At 40.0% G+C, this 27,128-nt stretch overlaps 6 protein-coding genes across 6 annotated transcripts; 3 read left to right on the forward strand and 3 right to left on the reverse strand.

Moving 5' to 3' along the window:
- Positions 1-4,067: 4,067 nt before the first annotated feature.
- Positions 4,068-8,489, reverse strand: CBG08834 (the record flags this gene model as incomplete). Its single annotated transcript, XM_045236667.1, has 7 exons — positions 4,068-4,240; positions 4,290-4,363; positions 4,409-4,648; positions 4,934-5,086; positions 5,135-5,250; positions 7,791-7,977; positions 8,371-8,489. The coding sequence occupies 7 exons, from the start codon at positions 8,487-8,489 to the stop codon at positions 4,068-4,070; spliced, it is 1,062 nt and encodes a 353-aa protein (XP_045100805.1).
- A 1,452-nt stretch (positions 8,490-9,941) lies between these two features.
- On the forward strand, positions 9,942-10,555 carry CBG08835 (the record flags this gene model as incomplete). Its single annotated transcript, XM_002635481.1, has 2 exons — positions 9,942-10,327; positions 10,480-10,555. The coding sequence occupies 2 exons, from the start codon at positions 9,942-9,944 to the stop codon at positions 10,553-10,555; spliced, it is 462 nt and encodes a 153-aa protein (XP_002635527.1).
- Positions 10,556-10,930: 375 nt separating this feature from the next.
- Positions 10,931-12,814, reverse strand: CBG08836 (the record flags this gene model as incomplete). The annotated part of the gene is made up of 5 exons (XM_002635482.1): positions 10,931-11,002; positions 11,050-11,346; positions 11,535-11,735; positions 11,795-12,511; positions 12,575-12,814. The coding sequence occupies 5 exons, from the start codon at positions 12,812-12,814 to the stop codon at positions 10,931-10,933; spliced, it is 1,527 nt and encodes a 508-aa protein (XP_002635528.1).
- A 1,411-nt stretch (positions 12,815-14,225) lies between these two features.
- Positions 14,226-14,724, forward strand: CBG08837 (the record flags this gene model as incomplete). Its single annotated transcript, XM_002635483.1, has 2 exons — positions 14,226-14,599; positions 14,655-14,724. The coding sequence occupies 2 exons, from the start codon at positions 14,226-14,228 to the stop codon at positions 14,722-14,724; spliced, it is 444 nt and encodes a 147-aa protein (XP_002635529.1).
- Positions 14,725-21,013: 6,289 nt separating this feature from the next.
- Positions 21,014-23,162, forward strand: Cbr-nex-4 (the record flags this gene model as incomplete). The annotated part of the gene is made up of 7 exons (XM_002635484.1): positions 21,014-21,137; positions 21,183-21,277; positions 21,910-22,080; positions 22,126-22,197; positions 22,245-22,551; positions 22,831-22,943; positions 22,992-23,162. The coding sequence occupies 7 exons, from the start codon at positions 21,014-21,016 to the stop codon at positions 23,160-23,162; spliced, it is 1,053 nt and encodes a 350-aa protein (XP_002635530.1).
- A 435-nt stretch (positions 23,163-23,597) lies between these two features.
- On the reverse strand, positions 23,598-25,785 carry CBG08841 (the record flags this gene model as incomplete). Its single annotated transcript, XM_002635485.2, has 5 exons — positions 23,598-23,847; positions 24,013-24,221; positions 24,442-24,624; positions 25,014-25,284; positions 25,637-25,785. 5 exons carry the CDS (start codon positions 25,783-25,785, stop codon positions 23,598-23,600), a joined length of 1,062 nt encoding a protein of 353 aa, XP_002635531.2.
- Positions 25,786-27,128: the final 1,343 nt, after the last annotated feature.

The following is a 27,128-nucleotide window of genomic DNA, read 5'->3' on the forward strand; positions in this document are numbered from 1 at the left end:
AGTGAATGTGTATTAGGTGAAGACAAGTAGAAACACCTGACCCTGCTGAAAGATATGAGGTACTGTAGATACAAGTAAGAAGAGGATGATAAGACAAGAAGAAGAAGAAGCTAACTAAGCTTAGAGAATGATGAGGGAGCCCAACACCACAAAGGCTAAATGGTCATTTGTACGTAACAGTGGGGAGGAGGGACACTAACTGACCGTCTTTTACCTCCCCTTCTCTCAGTCTGTTAGCTTAGACTCTGGCGCCCTCCGCGCGGCGACGTGCTCTTTGCGCGCGGCACGAAACTCTCGCCTGCTCTCTTCTTCCTTGGGAAATCGCTTTAGGCCTGTCTTGTCTTCGCCCGCGGTTATATGTGTTTGTAAAATGAAGTGGTCGAAGTTGGATGTTCAAATACTTGAGTGCTAGGGTCACTCTTATCATCATCATCATCACCGTCGTTGTCAAAATGTCCAACTTATCCGGTCTCTTATCCGAAGCCCGACAATATTGTCGGATCACGGTTGGAAGAGCGGAGAAACATTTCTTAAACTTTGGTTATTTTGATGTTCAAGATGTTTTATGATAGAGTAGGAGGGACTGATCAAGTTGAGAAGTTTGAGAAGGCTAGACTTGCTAGCTCGAGCGCTCTAGAAGTCTGTTGAATTAAGAGGAGTATACCCTAACTTGTTAAAAAATAAGGTAAGTAAAGAGTTGGATGCTCCACTACCATAGGAAAAAACCATCGGATTACGGAAAAGACCAAAAAGATCAGTAAAGAATTATCAACCGATCTACAGTAAGCGTGTTGCCATCGGGAAGAACAATTTGAGTCAAAAGTGACGGACACCGTGCTCTTTATACGCGACCGCAACGCACTCGAGGGAGAGTGGCGTCAGAGACAAGGAGCTGCTGGGCCGGCCACGGCTGACCGCCGGTCCGGTTTTAGTGGGTTGGCGAGGAAGGGATGCAACACACACGGTAATACACGGCAGACGGGAAGCGACTCTCTCTCTCTCTCTTGAAGAGGCAACTTCTATGCACATAATACACCCCATTATGAGCATTTTTTGAAGAACTCCCGCAAGATTTTTGTATGAATAGGGTGAGGACAAAAAAAACACGTGCTGGGCATTGTGACGTTGTGCTGGTACAAATTGCATGAAGATACTGTAGTTTGTGATGTACATGCTAAATCAAAGAACTGGAACGGTTACTGTCTTCTGAAGCGGTTCTCAATTAACCATAAACTTTGAGCTCAACTATCTAAATTCCCATAAGAGATATAAAAAATTTGTCAACTGAAAATGTTTATTATAATATCACAAACGTTTCATCAGTTAACATATTTTTGATATCTCTAACAGAAATCGAGACAATTGAGTATGAAGTGCAAGCATAGGCTGGCCTTCTGTGTTTATCGCAGCTCAACTTTGAGCTCAATTATCTCGGATCCTTCAAACAATATCAAAAATCTGTCAACTGATAAAATATTGTGATATTATGATAAAAATTTTATCAGTTGACAACTTTTTATAGCTCCCACAAAAATCAAGATAATTGAGTATAAAGTGTAAGGTGTCCAACGATGTCCGTGACTGAGTTTCTGAAAAACTATAATATTAAAATTCTTTGTTTTGAGTAACTTGACCTTTAACCAATCAGCAATTTGTTCTTATCTTTACTAACAAGTGCTATAATTTATGTGAAAAACTGTAAAACCTCTAATAGAAGCACACCCGAACCCTTAACTTTAAGCTAAAATATTTCGATCATTGTGTAAGATATCAACATTTTTTTAACTGATAAGGTGTTTATCATAGTATCACCAATATTTTATCAGTTGCCAAATGTTTGATATCTTTAACACGAAACGAGATAAATTGGCTCAAAGTTAAAAAATAGGGGCAATTCTATTAAAGGTTTTACGGTAGCCATTTTTTCTTATTCACCTCTCAACAAGATTTATTTTTAGGTCCTACAGCCTTCTCTCCAAAAGTAGTACACTTCCCCATTCCGAAATCCCTGAGTGACCTCAAGTTTTTGCTACTCTCGGATTTTTCAAAATTTCAACATTCCAACGTTGTCTCGCCGAAGCTTGTACTACCAAGCTCTGTACACACAAAGTGATTTTGTCAGAGAGTGCACAAATGTTTCTCTGTGATTGTCCGTATACTTTCCCCCCGTATTCTCTAAAATTTCGGACTGTCCACTTTCTCTTAGTGATAAACTCTCATGTGTGTGTATGCTCAAGTGATCCTGCTCTGTGTCTCCACGATGGATGCTCTGCATGTCCACCCGGTTAGAGCAAATACGGATCGTCCTCTTCTTGCTCCATCTCTTCCCCCCAGGAACGAGAGCCGTGATCTGATGGTAGGTGCCATTCTTTGACCGATGCCGCCCCTGCGGAAGAATTTGGTTATGATTGAATGAGAAGAAAAATAAGAAGAGAGAGCGAGTATTTACACAATAATGAAAGGTATCCGGAATTCATTGCGGCGCGAAGGAAATGGCACGTTGCCTAATATCTATTGCATCATGTTTCGGCTCGTTGAGGGGCTGTGGCAATTGTGATAGTAGAAACATCAACGGATCACTAAGTGGATCAGACATCCGGAACGTCTAGCTTGTCTACTGATTCCGTTTATCAGAGTTCGAGAAATTTTCGGAATAATCTTGGGATCCGTTTGTGCCGTTTTCCATGGTTGGAACATACCATGGACCCTGTAATAGAAGGGGTCGGCCATCCTAAGATCCACTATGTCAAGTTTTAGCTCAACTATCTCAATTCCTATGACAGGTATTGAACATGAGTCAATTGACAAAACACTTCTAATATTATGTTAAACAATTTATCAGTTGACACCTCTTTTTTATTTTCGACAGGCTCAAAATTACAAGGGCTCTTCTATTACAGGTTGTTCGGTATTCATGACAAACGCTTTGTAGAGAATTCGCTTACAATTAAAACTTGCTTAGTAATTTTTGAAAATTTGCAAAACAAACATTTTTAGGGTTCAGGGCTTCAAAATGAGTATAAGTACGACCATGTTCCTTTAAATTTGTATTTTTGACTTTAAAGGTGCACTGAGGGGTTTGAAATTGGAAGTAGATCTTGATTACACTCATTTTGAGGCTTACAATTAAAACCAGTCGGCTTACGCCCTTCCGTGGCTTAACCTCCTGGTCTACGTGTGTGGGATTTCCTCGCCCTCTCTGCCCACCACGCTTTACTGTGGTGAAATCAAGGAACATCTCCAGAAGACTTAAATATCAACATTTCGAAAAAAGAAAAGTTTGGGCATCAACTAAGACACACTTATGACCTATCTGTCAGGTTTCAGCTCAATCGGTTAACTTTGAATGGGTTAACAGTGACGCGACATACATCTTTACATACGGAATCTGGTGATTGTTAGTAGTAAAGATGATGATGTCTCGAATTCAGAATTTTACAACTTTTCTGGTCTAGTTTTGGAGTTATAGTCCACCATATATTAAAATTGTGTAATCATCATTCAGTTGTATTTAAGATTTTTGGGTAAACGCTTGGTTTGAGTTGAGCACTGTAAACCTGTAATAGAAGAGCCCTCTATCTTTAAACTTTGATCCAATTATCTCGATACCTCTCAAATATATCAAAAAGTTGTCAACATTTTTTATATCTTGCATGAAAGCCAAGAAACACGCGCTCAAACTTGACGGTGTGGGAGCCCTTCTATTACAGGTTTTCCGATATGCTGGACCCTGACAACTTTTTCAGTTGGGCGACACCGTGTAGTCTCAAGTTTACTGAGCTGTAGACATCAGTTCCCAGAGTTCAGGTCTCATGCCGAACCTTCACTCTCACGCACTTTCCAATCCATCTCAAATTTCGAAAATAACTCCAAATATATGCACTTTATCGTTAAATCACACAGTAAAATATATGTTTTTTTTTCAGAATTTGGCGAACTTTTTTGTTTGAAGCATCGAGAAAATATAGATCAGATGGGTAGAAATAAAATATAGAGATTCTAGAGATTTAAAGAGAAAATAAGTGGTAGAAAGAAAGAAATGAATAATTGGGTGTAAGTGGAAAAATTTAGTTTTTCTTCGTTGACTGCTGGATTGTCTCGATTCCAGCAGTGGGACTTCCACGAGTGTTTGCCGGGTGACGTGTCTCGTAGGTGATCTGGTCCGCGCTGATGACTTCGTCGTTGGCGTTGGTGGTGTCGGTGGCATGATAGGCGGACTTTCCGTTTTTCTTGGCCTTTTCTGAAATGAATATTCAAGATAAAGTATATTTTCTCAATTGCACTCTCACCACGACGCTTCTTGAATCCGATGACGATGTTGCAGAGGAGAAGGAAGAGGAGTGCAAGGCTGATGGCTCCGACGCTGAAACTTTCTGATTCCACCTAAAAATGTTTTTTTTCGACTCACATAATGATATTGATCAGAACGTCATCTCCACAGCACTTCATTCCACAGCACTCCTTGGAAGTCTCACATCCGAAGACAATCTCCGAGACTTGCTCACCATCCGGGAAGTAGATCTGTGAGAATACTCCATCGTTCTGCGAAACGTTCAACACACAGATGTAGGCGTAAGCAGTGGTGTTGTCAGCGTCAGCGTAGTCAACAAAGTCTTGGCGGTTCCAGAAATAGTTGCGGTCGACGAATCTGAAATTGGAATCTGCTGACGTAGGAGGTTGGGAAATCAGCTTGTGAGATTTTCTGACATCTGACTTTCATAGAATACAGATGATGTGATGTTCGTAGTTTGAGACTGATCTATAGAATTATAGAAAAGGACACCACCGAAAAAAGTTCATATGATCTTCGACTTCAACCTATCTACTAAAAAAATAGGACACGCGCACGGACAACATTGTACAACATAGTACAACAAACAACAACAGCGCGAAGTACTTGACAACGGGTAATTCCTTGTTTCTCCTAACTTACACAAACGGTTTTTCTGGTGAAGCCAGGGTGTACGTGAGATTGGTACTGCTCAGAAGGGTGGTGATGTCATCGTTGAGAGTGATCATTGCCGAGGAATTCAGAAGATGGGTGATGAGACTCTCTTCAAATTCTGATCCAGCCAGGAAGGTTTCTCTGGAAGTTGAAAGGAAAAGTGATAGGAGAGGAAGTTTGGAATCTTACCTAGTATTCCGTTGCTCCTGGCTTCCACGAGAAACACCAGCGATCGGAGCACGCTGACATGACACTAGGGTGCTCACGAGAATTGCTCCGATCAGGAGCTTCGTGCCGATCATGAGCTGATAAAAAGGAAAACTAAGAAGAGAAAGCTTCAGAAGTTGAGAAAAAATTGTCCAAATGACAAAGTTTGAGTAAGAGAAAAAGGCGTGAGAGAGAGAGAGAGAGAGTTACACCTGCTGATCTAATTTATTCCTTCTGACTGCGTTTTTTCGAGGAATTGATTGAAAACTATAATAACTTGTTAGCGAGAGAGAAAAATGTTGCTTAAGGGGAAAGTTGAGAAAAACAGATTTTTTAAGAATGGATCTAAAATGATATCATTAGTCCTGTGAATGATAAGGGCTAAAGTATGATATTTTGAACTTTATCTCTGATTTCTTGGGAAAGTTTATCTGGGTACCTGTCTGAGATATTAGAACGTTGTCCACTAATAAAGTTTTTATCATAATATCACCAACATTTTATCAGTTGCCCCCTTCCTGATATCTTTCACTGGGACCGAGATAAATTGGCTCAAAGTCAAAAGTGAGGGGTGGCGTCCTATTAGTGTTTACGAAAATTGCGAAATTCAGAAATGACGGAATGCGACTTACTAAAATCTGAAAATTAGTATCCAATGACCACACAGAAGCTGTACATACCTTAAACTAGAAACTAATTTCCGATAGGAAAAACAAGGTGTTGCTTGAGAAGTCTGGGGGTGGATTATTAATTGAATCTAGGCCGAAACTCTTACGTCACAAGATGTATGAAAGGGAAGTGGAGGGAGTTAAAGGCTAGAACAAGGAAGTCGAAGTTCAAAAGATATGACCTAAATCATCCAGCTCAAGGAGATCAACCGTTGATTCTAAAGTGCAACAGATTGACCCAACGCTAGAGGTGCGGCGCCGCTACCAACTAAGCTACGGTGGCGCAGGCTGAGGCGATTGGGTTCATAAATTAAAACCTAAACGCTCTGTGGGAACACTAACTACTGTACACCGCCATGTCAGAATGCATACGGTAGCTCTAAGAAACTCCCTAAAATCTCAAGTCTACACGTCCTTAACGCCTGAAAAATACTAGGAAAAATCGCCAAAAAAGGAATCAACGGAGTTATCAAAAAATCAGCTGATCTTTTGAAGTTTTGGCTACAGTAGGAAACATACACCTGCGACGAATCACGGCTGTAGGGTTTTCAAATTAAGCACGCTGACATTGTCCTAATCTTCTTACCAGAGCTAGTCCGCCGAGACTATAACGGCTGTCAATAACTCCTAACTAATAAGTGAGAGTGAGCCAAAAAGTAAGTATATGAGAAGTGTGCCTTCTTCTCGCTTCACTGCTTCCCACAGCTTGCCGGTTGCTCGTAGCAACCGTCACTCACATTCTCACCTCCCCCCTCTACCACACTTATCAAGTTTTTTTTCTCGAGCCATTTCAGCTATTCTGTTTTTCATCTGAAAATGGAAGGGGACATTATAATGAGATGTTATCGGGTACATAAATCACATGCCGCTGATTGCCGGTTCTGGTTTGCCCAATGAATCAGAAAAGAACACCGTAAGACCGAAAAAAAATTGGAGGAAATCGAAATATTTGAGATGGGACGCAATTGGGTCCAAGGCAACGCTCCAAAAACGCTCCCCAAATAACATTTAGGCCAGAAAAATTTAATAATTTCAAAGTTGACGTGGATTTGACCTAATTAATTTCAACCAACGAGTTGCAACGCGTGATTTTTTTCGCCCAACGTTTAAAAGTTTGATTCTGCCACATAATTCAGACGCGAGTTTTTTTAAATCTCACGTTTACTGGGGCGCGATTTCTGACCCATTGCCTTGAACCCAAGTGGGGACGTGTAGATTTTCATATGATCACCTGGGTTCCAGGTATGGGTATTTTAAGAGATGGCTATGAGAAATTGTGACTTTGTCCGCTTCGATGAATCAGTCTTCTGACTTGGGAAGTACAAGCTGGAATTTTGGACTCGAGGAGGGAGGCAGAAATTCTGATTTTCATAAGAAAATCAGTAGTTTGATCCAATGATCGTGTAAACTTTTAGGCTTTCTGATTCTGGTAGAATGTCATGCTTTTTTGAACTTGCGATTGATCGATTTTTCAATCAATGTGCAAAAAATAATAGAAGGGGTGTTCTTCAGAATTCAGCAAATTGCTGAAAAACTAAGAATTTAAAAAAAAATTCTGTGAATGCAAAGTTTCCAATCTAGGTCTGTTTCACACTATCCAAAGTTTTCAAAGTGAACGAAAACTTTACGGCTTAGCTCATGAAAATGGTCACAATCAACTGAAAACATCTTATTGACTGGTACTGTACATGCTTTCTTGAATTATAATAACTTCTATTGTTTGCTGTCCCATCATCTTCATTAGAAAAACAAACCGAATACTGTCTGACTTACAAAATAAATGATCTAGAAAAAAATCTACTGTAATTGCTCAATGATCTCGGTTCCTTCAAAAGATATCAAAAATGTGTCAACTGATAAAATGTTGGTGATATTATTTTGAAAACTTTATCAGTTGATCGCTTCTTGCTATCTTTCAAAAGAACCGAGATGATTGAGCTCGAAGTGCGCGTATACGGTATCTAAACCACATTATCAACATAAAACGGGGTGAATGGGATTGGCGTGAGCAGATTTGCAGTTTCAGTTGAGCCATTATCCTGAGAAGTTCTTCCAGTCGACCTGGCCGAAGATACCGTTGATGTTTTTCGTTTTTCTGGAAAGCATAAGGAAACGCAGAAACGGAGGAACCAGATGAAGAAGAGAGCGTTGATGGCCCTGAAAATCTTTTTTATAAGAATATCGAGGTCCAAAAGAAATATGTATCACGTAGTCCGATAACAAGAGTTACCGTTAAACCTCTATAGCGTGGGGTAGCTAGTGGGCGTTTGAATTAAGGGGGTACTTCAAACATAGCGGAAATTCAACTTCAGGAGGGCCTTCTGACACAGGTTTCACGGTAGGCGAAACATTAGAGGTAGTACCGTAACATCTATCCTTTTAAGCTTAATTATCTCGATTTCTGTAAGAGATATTAAACATTTGTAAAGCAAAAAAAATGTTGATAATGTCATGTCAAACATTTTATCAGTTGGAAGATTTTTTATGTCTTATAGAAATTGAGATAATTGAGCTCTAAGGGAAAGTATGGGATATAAATTTAGAGCTCACCAGAGAACAGTGCAGAGCATCGGATTGCAAACATGGAACATCCAGAAACAAGTATGACATGCTTTGTACGACTTGGTCACAGATTCTATTGAAACTTTTGCCAATTCAGTCCGGTCCATCATTGAATTCAGAAGCGTTTGAACACAACGAGATATATGAAAATTGATGGGGTGTGTCCCGTTGCTGTACATTCCCATTAAAGGCCACCGCTACAAATTGCTTTTCGTTTTGGATTGCTTTCACTGGAACACAAATATTAAAGGGGATTATCTTTTTTGATTCGAAGCGAAATTTATACGACAACGACGACAAAAAATGCGAAAGCAGAATCTATCAATGCGGAAACCAAAAAAACGTCTTTTTGGGGTCTTGAGATAGTTATGCTCCATCGGAGCATGTGCAATTTGTTTGAGTATAGAGGCAAATCACCTGTTTTATGTAGCTATAAGATATATATGATTTTTTCTGTGGTCGGGGGGGGGGGGGACACGAGATTGGAAACGGAAGAAGTAATGGATACATATAATGGACGTACAACGTCTGGAGGCAAGTTGGATCCATAGAAAAGAGTCAAAAAAGAGAGGAATACTATTCCCGGAATTGAGAATTACTGAGTTAGAAAAATGAATCTAAAATTTTAAGTGTTCGCCTTTCAGAACCCATTTGTGGTAGAATTGTTGAACTATTCTCGGAAAAACTACTGAAAATTTTGGAACTTTGGAAAGTGGAAAAGGGTCGGGATGTTTTAAACCAGCCTGTTTGCCGTGCCTCCAAACAAACTCAAACAGCTGGCTAGTGGGCCTTTGGCGCGAAACCAAGGAACGTCTCCAAAAGGCTTCAAAATCAAAATTTCGAAAAAAGGAACGTTGGGGCATCATCTCGCTCCTATTTTGGATTATCTGTGAAAATTTGAGAAATTTTGGTCTACTGGTGCCTTTGCTAGGGCCGGTGACACGGAACAAACGGACACACACACACACACACACAGAATTTGGTGATTGTTAATAGTAAAGATATGAAAATACATATTATGGGTATAACTTTCACTCTGTTCAACTTCGGTTTTCTCATCAGACAATTTCTCATAATAATGTATTCCCATGCCCCTGGGAAGACCCTTTGTTGTCTTCTTGTTATCGGTGTACTGTAAAACTGACACCTACGTTTTTCTCATGCCCCCCCCCCTGGGAAGATTCCCCTTCACATTTAACGATGGGTACCAATACAAGAGACAGCCATGAGACTCTGATATTCTCCCACGGTTAGATCCGGTTCCCAGGCTATTATGATAGAAGTGGTCCCGCCTATTTGTGCCAATGATCAATCCAAATGGAATTCTGCCATTCACTCATTTTCGCTTCGTCGGAATTGGTGACCAGTTTGCGGACCTCTCCTATATTGGATCTCTTATCAAGTCTACATCTTCATTAGTCTACAGTCTACATCTTCATTGCTGAACGGTGCATTATTAAAAAGTAAGTTTTTATTTTAAAAGTTGTCTCACTGTTCCTTCCAGTTTTTGAATTTCGTCTCAAAAATGTTCAAAATTTAAAAATTTCCAGATCTCCACCATGTCAAAAGCTCCATCTTCTACTTGCAAAGCTTCGAAAAAAGTATGCATCATCCCATTCCTCCGTGGACTTCTGGACGACAACTCAAACAAGAATATCATCTGCTGGACCGACAAGAGCAATTTAGAATTCCGACTATTGGATCAACACAAAGTTGCCGAACTCTGGGGACTCAATAAGCCAGGAAGAAAAGTCAAAGTGATGACGTACGACACGATGTCAAGATCGCTTCGAGAGTTTTGTAAAAAGAAGTTGTTGATAAAACTCGATGGAAGACGTTGTGGATATCGATTCGTGGATTCTGAAGCTTCCACTGAAAACCAACCACCTTTGCTTTTTGGAATTGACCGTCTTATGTCAGGTGACTTTGGAAATTCTTCGTCAGGGTGAGTTGAGAAAATATAAAGCATGACCCTGAAAAATTGGGAAATTTTCAGATTCTGTTGGTTAAGTTTGAGCTGATCTTCCACTTATATAATGCATCCGGAAACCGTAAATTCCCTTTTTAATTTCAAATTCTAGTAGTTACATTTTTCAGATCATCCTCACAACCATCGGATTCAACTTCTGGAACATCCTCTCCGGATTCTTTAAAGGACGCTCTCCTCCACTGAACTTCAATTCAAATTCTGCCTCATCACTCGGTTTGCTACAACTGCACCACAACAATCACTGATTTCCGATGATCCTTATCTCCACATAACCCTATATCCTATACTTCCTATTTTCTATTTGTTTCCTCTTGCGATAATAAACTTAATTGGTTTCAAACTGGAAATGATCTTGCATTGAAATATTCTGAAGATGTATACGATTACATTTATTTAGCAAACTCCAAGAATCCAACAGGATAAATGGTTTTCAAGTGCTTATCAGGAATCTGGGATGGGCTAAACAGCCAATGAGCAGATGATTGGGTTTCAGGCGATTGACCTACAAATAAATTCGAAAATGTCAGATTTCACGGTTTCATACGATCATTTGTTGTATTATTTTTGAGCGAAAACATGGTCCGACACACGGAGATACAAGGCGACTTCCGGAGTGATGAGGGTTGAGTACTGGAAGCAAAAGATCCGGTTATACGAGTTCAGCTAATGTGCCTCACCTTAATGCGACTGTAGATACATATGAAGTGGCAAATGCGAACCGCGTGAATCATATCAACTGGTTCCATCAAATATTTCGACATCAGTTGGAAAACTTTGTTCGCAAACAAGCTAATTTCCGGGAAGGGGATTTTCAAACCCAGATAAGACAGTTCATGTATCAAATACTCCACGGAGAGTGCGGAACTTTCTCGAACCTCTTTCTTGTTGCTAGGCGGAGTGATGTTGAACTTTTGGAGGTCTTCAAAAAATGTTTCCTTGATTTGGTTGACTTCCGATTCTGCCACCAAGTCTTTCTGGAAACAATACGTTCACTTTGACCTATAATATCTCGGTTCTTTCAAAATGTATCAAAAATTTGTTAACTGATAAAATGATGCTGAAATCATGAAAAACATTGTATGAATTGAAAAACTTTTGATACCTTTCAAAGGAACTGAGATAATTGAGCTTAAAGTGAGCATATTAGAGCATAAACGCTTACTTTTAAAACATATTCAAGACTTTTGAATGATTTGATAATATTATCACGCTGATCGTCTGATGCTCCTTGAAAGAATCCTTTGACATGAGTCCATTCAATTAATTCGAAGATAATATCAAGAGCGTCGATACAATAATTATCATCCGGTGTTGGGATCCAGACCGCCTTATGGCTAGTTTTTCGAAATGGAGTGATAACAAACTGAAATTTGATGATTAAGATAGCCGAATCAGGTTTAAGCTTGATATCTTTATAATCACCTCAATTCTCCAAATTTGGCATTTGAGGAGTTTGAGCAATTCTGGATAATACAGTGTTCCCATCGGTCCGCTATCACCAATCGCCTCTTCGATAACAGCAGTTTCAAGTCCAGCGCGTCGCATCTCTTGAAGCAGTTCGACTCCAAAAACATAGTTTCCAAAGTGCTCCCCGAATAGACGAACGGTTGGTTCTTGAGAGCCTGCTTTGTTTAGAAGGAACCAAGATTCATTTTCAGCAACGAATCTATCAAACTCGTCAAAAACGATGCTCGCCACGTGGAGAAGATTCTCGAAGAACTTGGCATTTATTCCAACAGGCCTCTTTTTGTGCAACTTCAAAAAGTGCTTATAAAGCGAAGTGAATTCTGGATCGTGTTTGTTTCTTGGCATGATTCCTTTGAACTTCTCGAAAACATCCTTTAGTGACTTTACTCTCTTTTTCTTCTTGCTAGACTTCTTAAAACTCGAATATCTCATTTCGATTTGATTTTTGAGCTCATCAAACTTTTCCACATCAAATGGCACCATCTCATATATGGCACCTCCCATCATGCATTCCTTGGTTCTCAAATAAATTGCCACAATTGGAAACAGAGGCATATTATCTGGATTTTTCTTGATGCTGGAAGTCCAAACTTCATAATTCATTTGAGCAAGAAGGTCATGTTTGTAGATGTAACTCTTTCCTTTGCGAGTTTTGTAGATTGCTGGTTTGAGCTGAAAATTAAATTGAATAAAAAAACTATTTTCCAAAAACGACAATAATTGAATCACACTTACCGTGCAGTACTTGGTTGAGAGTTCTGTCTGAAATTTATTCAAACTCCCTGGAAAGTTCCGGAACTTTTCGATTTCCTTACACAATTTTTCCGCTCCTCCATAGTAGTTCAATCTGGGATCAGCAACCTTGAGACAAGCTTCGTCATTTTCAAAAGTCACAAGATCCCAATATTCGTTTGGAAGGTATGCATGGTATATCGAAACAGTGTCGGGGAATTTGAGATTGGTGAGAAAACTCATCTAATTTCTGAAAAAAGGGATATAGATAACAACTAAAACGAAGTCGAAGTGCCCTAAAAGCACATGATGTAATTCAAACATAGAATCAAAACGCAAAAAAAACGAACACACATCCATAGAGCGCGTTTGTTGCGTCCCCCAAACGAATGCGTGTTCTGTTAGGTGGTTGGAGAGATATCAATTTTCATAAGAGGTGGAGGGGAAAGAAAGGGAACGTGTTGGTTTTGGAAAGGCTGTGTAATGATGAAACAGTCCAAGAAGAAAAAGAAAAAAAGAGACACGTGGTGTTCGTATATAAATCAAAACCATGATTACTGTGATAAGACAGTTGAATGGAACACCGTAAAAACTGTAATAAAGGGCCCTTAACTTTTAATTTTGAGCAAAATTTTATCGCTTCCTGTCAAAGATATTTAAAAAATTTCAACTGATAAGTTATTTATCACAACATCACCAATATTTTATTAGTTGACAACTTTTTGATATCTTCCACAGGAAGCGAGATGATTGAGCTCAAAGTGCAAGTATTGGGTAGGCTTCCGTTGGAGCATTTACAGCATTTCGCTTAGCTGGATTTGTACAAAAAATGTGCTAATACTGAAGCTTCGATATTCAATATAAAATTGAAATTTTCAGAACATAGAAAAATTGCTTTTCCACAATTTTAAATAAGTTTTAGAATACTCTCATTATTTAATTAATTTCAAGAGTACCCATGACCTGTGCAGTCCATTTTTCCACAGATTCTTCACAAATTTGATTTTGACAAATTACTTTTTACCAGGAGCGTAGTTTTCAGAGTATACTCATGAACAGGTCAGGTATACAGTATACCGTTTACGGTAGTCTACCATTTGTGTATCGTACACTATTGACTCTGCCCGTTAACTAATATTGAGTAACAGAGACTTCCGGATCCCGAGCTTTTTCCAGTTTCCATATATTTTTTTCCCGGATTCCGAAAAACTTTGTTTATCATTAAACCTGTAATGAAAGGATCCCCACACTATCAAGTTTGAACTCAATTATCTCACTTTCTATTAAAGATATTAAAAATGTGTCAACTGACAAAACATTACTGATATTATGATAAACAATTTATCAGTTGACAACGTTTTCATATCTTTGACCAAATTCGAGATAAATCAGCTCAAAGTTGACAAGTTGGAGTCCTTCTAATACAGGTTCCACGGTATTCCGGATTCCGTTTCTTCCGGACATCTCTACAGAGTATACTACCGTAAACCGTAACCTACGATTTGTGTATTTGGGTATACTTTTTGACTCCGCCCATCAGAACCAACAGTAAAACGGCTAGAAAATATTCAGTCATTCTTATTCTTTTCCTTTCACGAAATTGTTGACCATTCTCCTAGTCTCTCAAACAATTACAGAATTTCAGAATTCCAAAATGTCGTACCCATCATCGGCCACCACTCAAAAAGTTTCCTCTAAGAAAATCTGCATTCTACCATTCCTTCATGGACTCTTGGACGACGAATCCAAAACGGACATCATCTGCTGGACTGACAAAGCTGCACGAGAATTTCGTTTCGTGGAAAAACACAAAGTCGCCCAACTCTGGGGAGCTACAAAGCCAAACCGACGACTAGAGGTTATGACATATAGCAATATGGCTAGAGTGTTGAGAACGTTCTGCAAGGATGGAATGTTGGAGAAGATCAGTGGGAGATCCTGTAGATGGCGATTTGTGGATTCTGAAAATTCCCAACAACCTCTATTGTTTGGCATCGACCGTATTCTGTCTAGTGACTTTGGAAATGGGTGAGTATCAAATTTTAAAAGATTTTTCGAATAAATTAATTTTATACCATTTCAGGTCCTTCCCACCATCTCCAGCTTCTTCAACTACTTCTGGATCGCCAAGCTCCACACCTGAAATCATCTAGAATTCATAGATCCAGATTCCATATGAAAAATAACCAAAATTTCCTATTTTTTCATTTCAATGTTTCCCAAACTTTTTTTATAGAGCCCTAATAAAGTTTATAACAACTTTTTATGAGTTTAGATTCTCTGATAAGATCCATATACAAATTTGGAGTTTCGAATTTAGGATTTATGGATTGTTGTGGAGCTTTTTCTTCCGAATCTTTTTCTTCCGAATCTTTTTCTGACATCCTCATACTCTCGAAACCAAATAAAAGAAGCTTCTCCTCCCCGTTCTCTTTGACAAACTTCTTAAAAACCTGTAATTAAATTCGATTATTATTTAAACGTGAGTTCTATCATGTCATCTTGCTCCTGACCATGGCTCCAGTATCAGGGCCCAGACTCCAGAACCCAGGCTGCAGGACCCGGGCTAGAGGTCCCGGGCCGCAGGACCCAGGCCGTTGGACCAGGCCATTAGCCCAGGCCGTTGGACCAGGCCATTAGCCCAGGCCATTGGCCCAGGCCCAGGCCGTTGGCCCAGGCCGTTGACCCAGGCTGTTGGCCCAGGCTGTTGGCCCAGGCCATTGGCCCAGGCCGTTGACCCAGGCTGTTGGCCCAGGCTGTTGGCCCAGGCCATTGGCCCAGGCCCAGGCCGTTGGCCCAGGCTGTTGGCCCAGGCCCAGGCCCAGGCCCAGGCCCAGGCCCAGGCCCAGGCCCAGGCCCAGGCCCAGGCCCAGGCCCAGGCCCAGGCCCAGGCCCAGGCCCAGGCCCAGGCCCAGGCCCAGGCCTAAGCCCAGGCCCAGGCTCAGGCCCAGGCTCAGGCCCAGGAGCTCCTTCTCGGGTCCCCTATCTGGAGCCCCGAGAAGACGAGAACTGATTCTTCTCTTCACTTCTCTCTTCCTTTATAGCATCCTCCTCAAGTCAATGGGCCATCAACGGTCATGGGTCACTGTAAAAATGCACGTAGCTTTTTTGGTTTTATAATTTAAAACACTTTTTTTTGAAACGTTGATTTATTAAATCGCAAATAATTTTCTTTTCATCACGTTTAAAATAATATATATTAGAAAAGTCAACTATATAAAGTTTCCTCATAATTTCACCAAAATTTTATCAATTAACCAATTTTTGATATCTCTCATAGGAACCGAGATAACTGAGCTCAAAGTGCACAAGGGAGCATTTATCGAAAATTAGGAATAAAGTTGGCTGCCTCTGGGATGACTACACTTTTCTTCTCTATATTTATTTTCGCTATCACATCTGAAATTCTGACTGATACGACTGATATGCAACACCTCTTCTTCCTGGATTACTATTTTGTCTATCGAGTCTTAAGGCAATCCTTCTCCATAACGGATAAGCGGGGAGGGAGTCATCCCGGCCCCTGAAAGAAGGATGATAACTCACTTAAATTTCCTGTTTTCCCTCATATTCACACATATCTACATATCTGTTTTGCTCCATTGACACCTCTTTCGTCACAAATCGCAGCATTCAAAAGAAGATAAATATTCCACACCGCTCTTGGCCAAATTAAATGGCGACGATGCATAATCAAGTGATTATCCAAATGCGGCTTAGAATACGTATAAATATGTGTGCGGGCTGTATGTCTATGTGTATCTTGATATGAGAACGATGTTCGTGATGGGAATTTTCTTTGTTTTTTTACGAAACATCCCATTTTCTCTTTTTATCAATCCCATTTTGTTGATAATGGTATTTTTGGGGAATTTATTTTATGAAGAAAATAGGATCTAGAATGATCTAGAATCTGAAATTTCTAAATTCTTTATTCATAAATTTCAAAAATCTGGGAAAAATAGAGTTCCAAAAAAATTAAAGTTCAAGGACAAATACCGTGTTTCCTTTGACAGAGCCGTTAACTTTAAGCTCAATTATCTCGATTTCTGCCAAAGATATCAAAAAGTAGTCAACTAATAATTTACTTATCATAATAAAAGCAATATTTTATCAGTTGACAACCTTTTGATATCTCTTATAGGACCCAAGATAATTGAGCTCAAAGTTGATAGTGAGAGGTGGCTGCTATCAGAGCATTTACAGTAATTTTCTCTTTCGCAAGTCCTTATTCTTCATAAAATTCGTACTAATTCTATTTTTTAAATTTTGTTCTTCTCAACAGCCGGCGGAGGTTACAGAACCCGACATTCCAGAATTTTCTTTTGCATTTCTTCATAGGGGTTTTGCACAGAATCGTAGAGTTCTGAAACGTCGTGGTTCTGAAACATCCTGGAGCCCAATTTCCTCCTCCACAAATTCTTGTTTTTCAGGACCACCTCATCTCACCCAAAAAACCCCAAAATGTTTGCCCAAATGGCCTCGTCGGATCGTAGTATCAGCATCGAGGTGACTCGAGCCGACACTCGTGATCGGGTGAGTAAAACTTGTTTTTGAAATCTTTTCTGAATATGTGTTCGAGTTGTTTATGCTGAAAATTCTAGATGAATCGAGGAGATAAATCGAAAATCATAATATCATCATTCCGGATATTTCATGATTTGATTGGATTAACATATGAGATGCAGCCAAAAAAAAGCATTCGCTTTTCATTCATTTTTGGTTAACGTTGGAAAACTATATTCGGCATTTAGAGATCTTACTGTAGATTGTGCAACACATTGCTCCAAACCCTTTACCGTCTTAATCCTAGAACAAGTGAGCTTGTCCCATCCATAATCCCCTCGTGACAGCTTTGCTGACGTAGCCACCAGATTCTGGTTAATCTGAAATCCAAATGAAATTTCTAAACTACTCATCTTTGAGATTTTAAGTTAATAGGATGATCGGTTAGAATATTTTGACGCAATTTTTGATATGAACTTTAAATGGCTTCATGCATTTTGACGAAACCGAAAAAGTTTGGTCAGAAATCTTGCAGACTTTTTAGTCAACAAAATTTGGGGAACAAATTCAAAGTGAGGGTGTTATGGGCTAATAACGATTAGGCTTGATTGAAAAATGAAAAAAAAAATGCTGATTGGTGTTGTTTGGGTGGGCGGGTGGAGGATGAATAGACTGTTAAGTAGAATGGTTATATAATATCACATTAGAGGTTTAGGATCAGAAAACTGTTATAACATTTTATGTCTAAAGACAAGATTTTGGATTTTTGAAATAAGGGAAATTGGCGATGTAGGGATCTTTGAAATTGTCTGGTGAATTGAAGGATTATAGACAGGTGGACAGCCTGACACGAGTTCCATATCAGATGATTTCTAGATTCCAAGGCTATGGTACCTACCTATCAAAAGGTTCCTAGATCCGAAAGTTTCTAGATTCTAAGGTTCCTAGATCCTATGGAAAGCTAGGTCTTATGATACCCAGATTCTTCGAATTCTAGATTTTGTGGATCCTAGATCCTATGGATCTTTAACCCTATAGATCCTATATCCTATGGATGATGGCTCTGATACCGAGTAATGCTTCAAACTCTAGATTTTGTGATTTTAAATTTTACAACCCATGATCCCATCCTCAAGAACTTCTGATTCATGTTGTCTTCAAATCAAAAATTCTTGTGGACCTTGATGTTCACTTTTCCTAGACAGTGGCTAAATCCCACCAAGTTTAATCCAGTGTGAAAAAAAACAGAGTCAAAATTGAGTCAAAATCCCTTTTTCAGCTTCTGATTGAAATGCCTTTTTTCAAAGACCGAAAAGGATAAAATATTCCTGGCACTTCTTTTTCCGAGTATCCTTTCTCCAACAGTATTCAAGCCATACAATATCTTTAAAATACACCACATTCCAGAAATTCAAGCAGCGAGGATCAAGGAGTTTTAAGATCAGTCATAAGGCTTCGGATTAGCGTCTCCTCTGAATACAACAATTGACACCAATCTATTGTTACTAGTTTCCTAATCTCTAATCTTCCCCACCTCGTGATAGTGTGTCGTGTTGCCCGTGTTTCGGACTCCACCTCTCTCTCTCTCTCGCGAAGCTTCATCAATTATCCCGAGCCCCATATATCTGCTTGACTCCTCCCTCCCTCGCTTTCCCCGGAGATAATCCGTGTATTCATATTCTTCTATATCCAATCACCGGATATACGCATACACATCCTCATATTCTCTCCGTATTCTCCTATTTCGAATGGGCAGCAGTTTCGCTGAACTGCCGCCAAGACAAAGAGCCCCGCGAATCGGATTCCATCCTCAAGCCACCTCATTGGCATCAAGAGTCAAGAAAATGGTGGGTTTCTAGGATTCTGAAAATTCTAGTATGTGTGTTCTGATATCTGGAAATCGTAAAAATAGAAAAATAGATGTACAACCTGTCATCTCATCTAGTATTCCACGTGAGCACATTCTGGAAATGTGTCTCCAGTAAACAGGCATAGATCAAAAAGTTAGGTGGTGGTTGGTCTAGGAGTTGGCAACACGCGCACCTTGAAGTTCGAAGATTTTCGAATGATAGGGAAGATTTTTGAGACTCTCAAGAGGATCCGGTAAAAAATAGCATACTTGAAAATGGGCCCTGCCATAGTTACTTTCAGGATCAATATTTTAAACCAACTGTACAGATATGATAGAACTCAACGTGTACTACAAAATGATACAAGTTGAATTACTGTATCTTGTCTATGAACAAAGTAACAAGGTCATTAAGCTGGGAGTGTAGCTCAGACCATACTTGTAAAATTCCGGGCCGGGCCGGGCCTGAGGAAAATTTCAAGGCCCGGGCCCGGCCCGGAAGGCCCGGTAGCAAAAATTTTGTCAATTTGAACCGAACTTTGAGCTCTCAATACAATTTCTATATTTTTTTTGTGCTTTTTGGATTGTTTGTCTGTTTGATCAAAAAATACCAAAAAAAAAACTCGAAAAAATTTTTTGATCGAAAAAAAAACACATAAGGGTCCCCCCTTATGTGTTTTTTGAAATTTTCAAAACTTGTGGAATGACAGGCCCGCCGGGCCGGGCCTCCGAAATTCGGAAAAAAGCCCGGCCCGGCCCGGCCCGTTACAAGTATGGCTCAGACAGTTTTGGCTTCAAACTTTGTTCATAGACTAGATACAATTTTCAAAAGAATACCATTTTGTAGAACTTGTCAAGTTCTATTTTATCTGATTTAGAAAATTCCAAAATATTGAGTTTGAAAGAAACTGTGGCCCGTTTTCAAATATGAAAACTATCGAGGATCTATACTTGGGTGTCGCCGGCAATTTCTGGTCAGGGGTTGGTCAGATTCCAGATAAGAATGCTACCAAAGCCAAAGTTCCAAGCTATTAGTATTTCAAATTTCAACTTTGCGACCAAAATCTGACCATGTTCCGCTATACAGCCGTTTTTAGCCAACTTCCGACTAAAACATGGGTTTTTAATTCAGTAAATATTGGATTCCAAGAATCTAGAATTCATAAAATTTATAATCCATGCTTGGGCGTCACCAGCTGACCTTGGCCCGCTATACAGCAGTTTTCGGCCAACATCTGGCTAGACGACCAAAACTCACTGAATCCCAAAACGTTCCAATCATGACTCAACCAGACAAACTATTATTGTTTAGCCTCCTTGAAGGATTTCCGAAACTTCTCATTACTTATTTTTCATTCGATGAATCATACCTCTGAAAATCCTCTGAAATCCCGAAAAACAAGACATGGCTTCTATAGCCAGCGGAGACTATATAATTCGATATCTATGGATTTTCACACATCCAACCCTGCTTGCGTCAATAATATATATTTTTATATTTTGAGTACTTTTTCATTTGAACCGCATTTTTCTTATTCCAAAGATAATCCTACTTTTCTCGTGTTTGGATAATATTCTTAGGATAAGGAAATGAAGGCGTGGACGTTTTCAGGCGGTATATAAGTAGGAAGAGCCATCTTTCCTTGCTTTAATATGAACTAGACTCATTTCTAAAAACATTTCATTTCCGATTAAAAATTCTTCTTCTAGGCTATGAGGGTGGAATATCTAGGTGACAAGCTAAAGCCACCAGCTCAATCCTTTCCCTAGACTCATAAATTTTTCTCTCTCTCTCCATGTGATATATAAGATGTCAACAACTTTGGTGTACATACAGCAGAGACCTCTCGTTATCAGAAATTCATGTCACGAAACCTCCCGGTCCCGCCTTTTCCAGTTACGCTCAGCTAGTTACGCCTTTTTATCTTTCGATTCCAGCTATTCATTTTTGTTTCTATTTCTGACCAAAAAAGCGGAAATTAATATTTTTTTTCCCCATATTAAAAATCCAATTTCCGCTTTTTCAGACACTTTCAACAGGATCCTCCCTCGACTCGGAGACTAGCCACCGCTCGAAAAACATTCCAATGATTTTCCAAATGTACGAATCGCAGTACGACGACCTTCGTGGAACCATTTATGGACCAAGCTCACCGGATTTCAAGCCGGTCCAGGCTTCCGAAACTCTCCGTTCTTCGCTCCACGGGCTCGGTTAGTTTTTTTGTATGAGTAGTGAAAAACGAGGAATTTTTTCAGACACCAATGATCAGACCATCATCAACACGGTTTTGTATCACAACAACTTCCAACGTCAGAAGATTTTGGGAGCTTATGAGGATATGTACAGCAGGGTGAGTAAATTGAATAGAATCTCAAGAATCCCTTAATAGGATTCTAGAAGTTTCTAGAAGCAAAGAATTTAAACTTCGTATGCCTGAATCCTGAATCAAGTTTGTGCCACGCATCATTTCGAATAGGACTCTTTTGGGATAAGTAGGATACGGTGGCCTAGTTTCTGAGTCGGACTGATCGGCTCAAGACAACCTGCCCGCGGCCTGAGTCACGGCCGGCTGCGGCCGGGAATTGCACAGTCTTGCCTAAAGAATTCAGTTGATTTTTGTCCATTTTCATGGGTTTCTAGCTCACAGCCGAGGTCTAAACTCCTGAAAATGGTCAAAATGGCCAAACATCAACTGCAAAATAATCCATTTTAGGGCCACTAGACGTATCCTACCTATCCCAAGGGAACTATTCCGAATCCTGTGGCCGGCCTTGCTCTCAAAGGGAGGAGCGGGCCGACCAACCAGGGAAAACTAGAATTTAAAAAAAGAAGGCGTACCAGCTAGTTAATACGTATTGTACGGTGGCCTAGTAACCCTAGTAGATTCTGAGTCGAACTGATTGGTCCACAGCAACCTACCCACAAACTGAGCCACGGCTGGCCGCGGTCTTCAGAGCCTAAACTCAACAACGCCTTTTCCAGAAACTTCTCGAAGACCTCGAAGAAGAATGTGGAGGATTCTTCTTTGAAATGTGCCAGGCGCTCTTCAAAGCCGCACCCAACTACGACGCCCAATGCGTCTACAAATCGCTCTCCAACCGCCACGGTGATCGCTCGGTCGCCATTGAAATCGCCTGCACTCGCTCACCACGTGTAAGAGATTATTAACAAATGCTGATACCTATAGTCCCTTTTCAGCAGCTACGGGCTCTCCGCGATACTTATCAAACGGATTATCGCAAATCCCTGGACAAAGATATCACTGTGAAGGTATAGCATTGACTCTTGAGAATCCCTACATACAAAAAGTGCTTCAGGTGGAAGGTGTAACTGGAAAAATGTTGAACATGCTGCTCTGCGTTAACCGGGAGGAGGGACTCGGCGTTCGTCTCAACGACGAGTTAGTCGACAAACATGTCAAAATGTTGTCAGCAACTACAGTCGATGATATTGCCAGGAACGTGAACCTATTCGAGGAATTGTTCATTGGACACTCATGGAAGCATATCGGAACCGTTTTGGATAAAGTCGACGAGGCTAGACCCGATAAATCGGATTTTGAGACACAGATTCGTCGCAACAAGAGCATTCACTCCGAAGCTCGTTTGATTCTTCTTACCATTGGTGAGTAGAAACTCAATCAACTTTGAGCCAATTTTCCTCGGTTCCTGTCAAAGATACGAAAAAGTTTTAAACTGATAAAATGTTTATGATATTATGTTAAACCTTTTATCAGTTGAAACATTTTTGATATCTCGCATAGGAGACAAGCTAAATGAGCTCAAACTTGGCCTACGAGCCAGGGGCGCAGATGGTGTTCCAAAGGCACTCTGATTGGGACACGGTGCCCTAGCGTGCCAAAAATTGGCTGTATATAGACTCCGAAACCTATCATATTTCCAGCCCGGGTCTCCCGCAGTATCCAAATCTATTTCGCCGAGAAACTCCGCACAGCTATGACCGCCGAACGTGTCGATCAATCGACCATCATCAGAATTTGTGTTAGCCGCAGTGAGGTAAGGATCAAGGCTCCCAAGAAAATCGAACAATTCCTAAAAATTCAGATTGACTTGCAAGACATCTCCCTCGAGTACAAACGCAAGTTCAACCGCGCCTTGGAGACCGACATCAGCATGTACACATCTGGAGAGTACACCAGAATGATCATCACATTGCTCAGCGGATTCAACAACATGGAGAACAGTTTTGCGCCGACTCCGGAGTCAATTGAATAATTTTTTGTGTCCTCCATATACCGTAAACACTAATAGAACGCCACCCAAGCCGTCAACTATGAGCCCATGTACCTCGGTGCCAGTGAAAGGTATCAAAAAGTGGTCAACTGATAAAATGTTTATCATTATGTCAGCAACATTTATCAGTACACCACTTTTTGATATCTTCCATAGGAATCGAGATATATGAGTTCAAAGTTGTCGGTTTGGATAGCGTTTTAGAATGTTTACTGTATTTTGGTCCTTCTTCTTCTTCTTGTACTACTACTCACTCATTTTTATACATATTCATTCTAAATACTAATTATTCATTCATTATTTATTTGGAAAACAAAAAAAGAGATCATCTACACGAATGTCCGTTCATATTTTTTGATCGAAGGTTTTTTAAAGGAATAAAGTCGAGTTTCTGATTTGAGTATTTCGGTTCATGTTCTATTTGGCGACTGCTGGCGATGGCGACGCACTGGAGCGTTTCTTGTGTGCACGGATGAGAGCTTCTTGGGTCGTTGAGAACACCAGACGTCCGTCACGGGTCCACAGTTTTCCCTCGATAAGACTGCGTCCACCGCCGGCGATGGTGGAGTGGTTCTCGTAGAGGAGCCAGTCGTCCACACGGAAATTGTCAGTGTGCATCCAGATTGAATGGTCCAGAGTGAGAGCCATCGATGGGATGAAGCCGCGTCTGAAAGTCAACACTAGAAATCATTATTCAGACATCTGAAGCTTAAATTCTATTCTTCTCGAAGATTGTAAAACCATAAACAGAGCAGAATTACAAGGACTGATACCGTAAACACTCTAATAGAACGCCACCCCAGACGGCCACTAGTTTAGATTCTGAACTTACTTGGAATGTGGTCTCAACGCCGTCTCAATCATTGTGGCGTCCGAAATATAAGCGGCCGCGGCCATATGAAGACGTGGATCGTCTCCAATGTTCTCATTAGCCTTGATCCATACATACGACCTGTAGGCGTCAGTTGGGTGTCCATGTCCGGCACTGTGATTCTCATCCTTTGTTAGACAGAGGTACGAGTCGATGTCCACAGGGCGGAACTGGAAGAAATCTAATTTTATTGATCCTTAGATTCTTAGAGGTGGGAGGGAAAAAACTTTCTCAGTCTTTTTGGTTGACGGTATGCATTCTGACGTGATGGTATATAGTGTCTAGTGTCTCAGCTTGCGCAACCGTAGCGCCGCGGCGCCCCCAGCAGTGAGCTCACAACTTCAATTCCTTATGTCTCCCACCTTTAAATTCTGAAAAAAAGTTACATACCGAAAAGATTCTGAAGAACGCTGGTGGAATCTCCTTTTGCTTGAATCCAATCATTGCCAATGCCGCTGGTGGAATGTTGGTGTTCTTCTTGATGCGCTCGAAAGTGTCCGATAAATCTTCCAAGCTATCTGGAGCGGGAACCTCTGGCATCGGAAGCTGGTGGACGATTGAATCGGCTTCTGGCTAAAACACACATTTTTAGAGACTCGTATCTATTTTTCAGTACTTTTGACCATTTTCAAAAGTCTGAAGCTCGGCTGTCAAGTGTCGAAACAGTTTGAAAATTTTGAAGGGTGTAAGACAGACCTGGATTGATAACATTGCATGTACATAATATTTGGAAAACTCTTAGTTTTTCAGCTATTTGCCGATCTCTGAAAAACACCTGTTTTTCACGTTTTCAGTACCAAAACGAAGTGTCTTTCGGAAATCGACAAATCGCTGAAAAACTATGAATATTCCAAAAATTCTGTGAATGCAAAGTTTTCAATCTGGGTTTGTTTTACACTCTCAAAAATTTTCAGACGGACCGGAAGCTTGAAAATAGTCAAATTGTAAAAACCCCGACTCACTCTATGGAATGAAATCTGCACCGTGAAGATGGCTTCTCCATCTTGCAACGCCTTCACCAGACGAGTGCAGAAACTCTTTCCGTCACGGATGCGATCCACTTGGTAGAGAATCGGACGATTCACGTTTCCGGATTGCACAAAGTAGCTGTGAAGACTGTTGGGCACGAATCCAACGTCGACAGTGGCTGTGGCAGCGGACAGGGCTTGTCCGATGACTTGTCCCCCATAGACAACTGGAAGGGAGATGCGTCCTTTGAGCAAGTGACGAGCTCTGAAAAAATGTATGTAAAAATACCAGCTGGATTTTTTAATCAAGGCTTTTAGCTGGAAATTATATCGAGAATCTAAAGTTCGCTCTAATAGAAGCCCTCCCTAGAACCCCTATTTGAGCTCAATTATCTCGGTTTCTGTGAGAGATATCTAACATTTGTCAACTGATAAAATGTTTCTGATGTTATGATAAACATTTTATCAGTTGTCAACTTTTTGATATCATTCACTGGAACCGAGATAAATTGGCTCAAGGTTAAAAGCTAGTGTGCCATCTATTAGAATGTTTACTGTAAATGTCATAACAGGGATTTTTCAGGCTACAGCCATTATTTAGCTCCATAAAAACTTACAAATACAAATTCTTATCCACACGCTCCAAATTAAGAAAAGTGTCGATGAGTCCGGCGCGAATGTCTTCGGCTCGCGAAGTCATATCAATGTGGGTGACATTGAGAAGCGACGGATAGTGAGGGTGACCGTTCTGATCGTCCATTTCCATTGATCTCTGAAATTGGGGATTCTGAATTTCCGGGAAGTTAAATGAGAAAAAAAATAGGAGAAAAAAGACAAGAAGACTATACAAAAAATAAGAGACAAAAGGGGAAAATGACTGAAACGGACGAGATGGGCAAGTGAGAAGTTCCCTGTTGGTACCACGTGGCAGGTGACATAACTGTCAAAAGTTCCAGAAAAAAACAAGGTTAAGGGGTTAGCAAAACTTTTGTGTTTCCGGTTTTGGGATGTTAACCAGGTACATAAGTTTTCCAGATCTCCAAAAATTTATATTTGAAAAGTACCGTACTTCCTAGAATAGAGGCACACTGTTAATTTTGAGAACCATTAACTTTGAGCTCAATTATCTCGGTTCCTCTGAGAGATATCAAAAAGTGCTCAACGTATAAAATGTGGGTGATATTATGATAAACAATTTATTAGTTGAACACGTTTTGACATATCTTGTAGAAAATGAGATTTGTGGGCTCAAAGTTGAGTGGCATTCTAGCAGAGTGCCTACAGTTTGTAAACTTGCTTGAGTCTAGAAATATCGAAAAAAAAGCAAACATTTTTCAACGAATCGGAAAAGCCCAAATTTAAGATTTAAATTTGAAATTCAAAAAATGTTGTCCTAAAATTTATGGTCAAATCTAATCTGGTTTGTAACGGAATGCGATCACCAAACTGAAATAATTTGAAAACTGAAGGAAACTTTGAGCACAATTATCTCGGTTCATGTGATAGATTTCAAAAATCTGTAAACTGATAAAATGTTGTTGATATTGTGATAAACAATTTATCAATTGAACTTTTTTTGATATCTCTTACAGGAGACGAGATAATTGAGCTCAAAGTTGACGATTCTAGAAATATCGAGAAAATAAGAGCAAACATTTTCGCCCTATTTTAAAAAAAAAATTGAAAACACTTGAGACTTACATTTGAAATTAAAAAAATTTCGTCTCAAAATTTACTGTCAAATTTGTTCTACCTTGTGACGGAACACGATTATAGAACTGGACCGATTTGAATTCAAATGAAATTATAGTACTTTTGAGTCAATTCACCATGAAAATTGGTTGGTTCCTTGCCAAAAAACAGACAATACAAGAAAAAAACGACTAATCCCAAGACAATTTAAAACACTAAACAAAAAAAAACACAGAAATAATTTGGCCCAGAAACTCAAGTTTTCAAACTTTCTCTCTCCAAGATTAACCCAGAAAAGTGTAGAGAGGGGAGTGAAAATGGCTTAGCAAGAGGCTACAAAGATAGAAAACCAGAGAAAAGAGGAGCAGAGAAAAAAGGGCAAAAGTGAACACTGTTTGACTCACCGACGGTTGCGAA

Source organism: Caenorhabditis briggsae (assembly GCF_000004555.2).
Source record: "Caenorhabditis briggsae complete genome, chrV, whole genome shotgun sequence".
Taxonomy (NCBI): Eukaryota; Metazoa; Nematoda; class Chromadorea; order Rhabditida; family Rhabditidae; genus Caenorhabditis; species Caenorhabditis briggsae.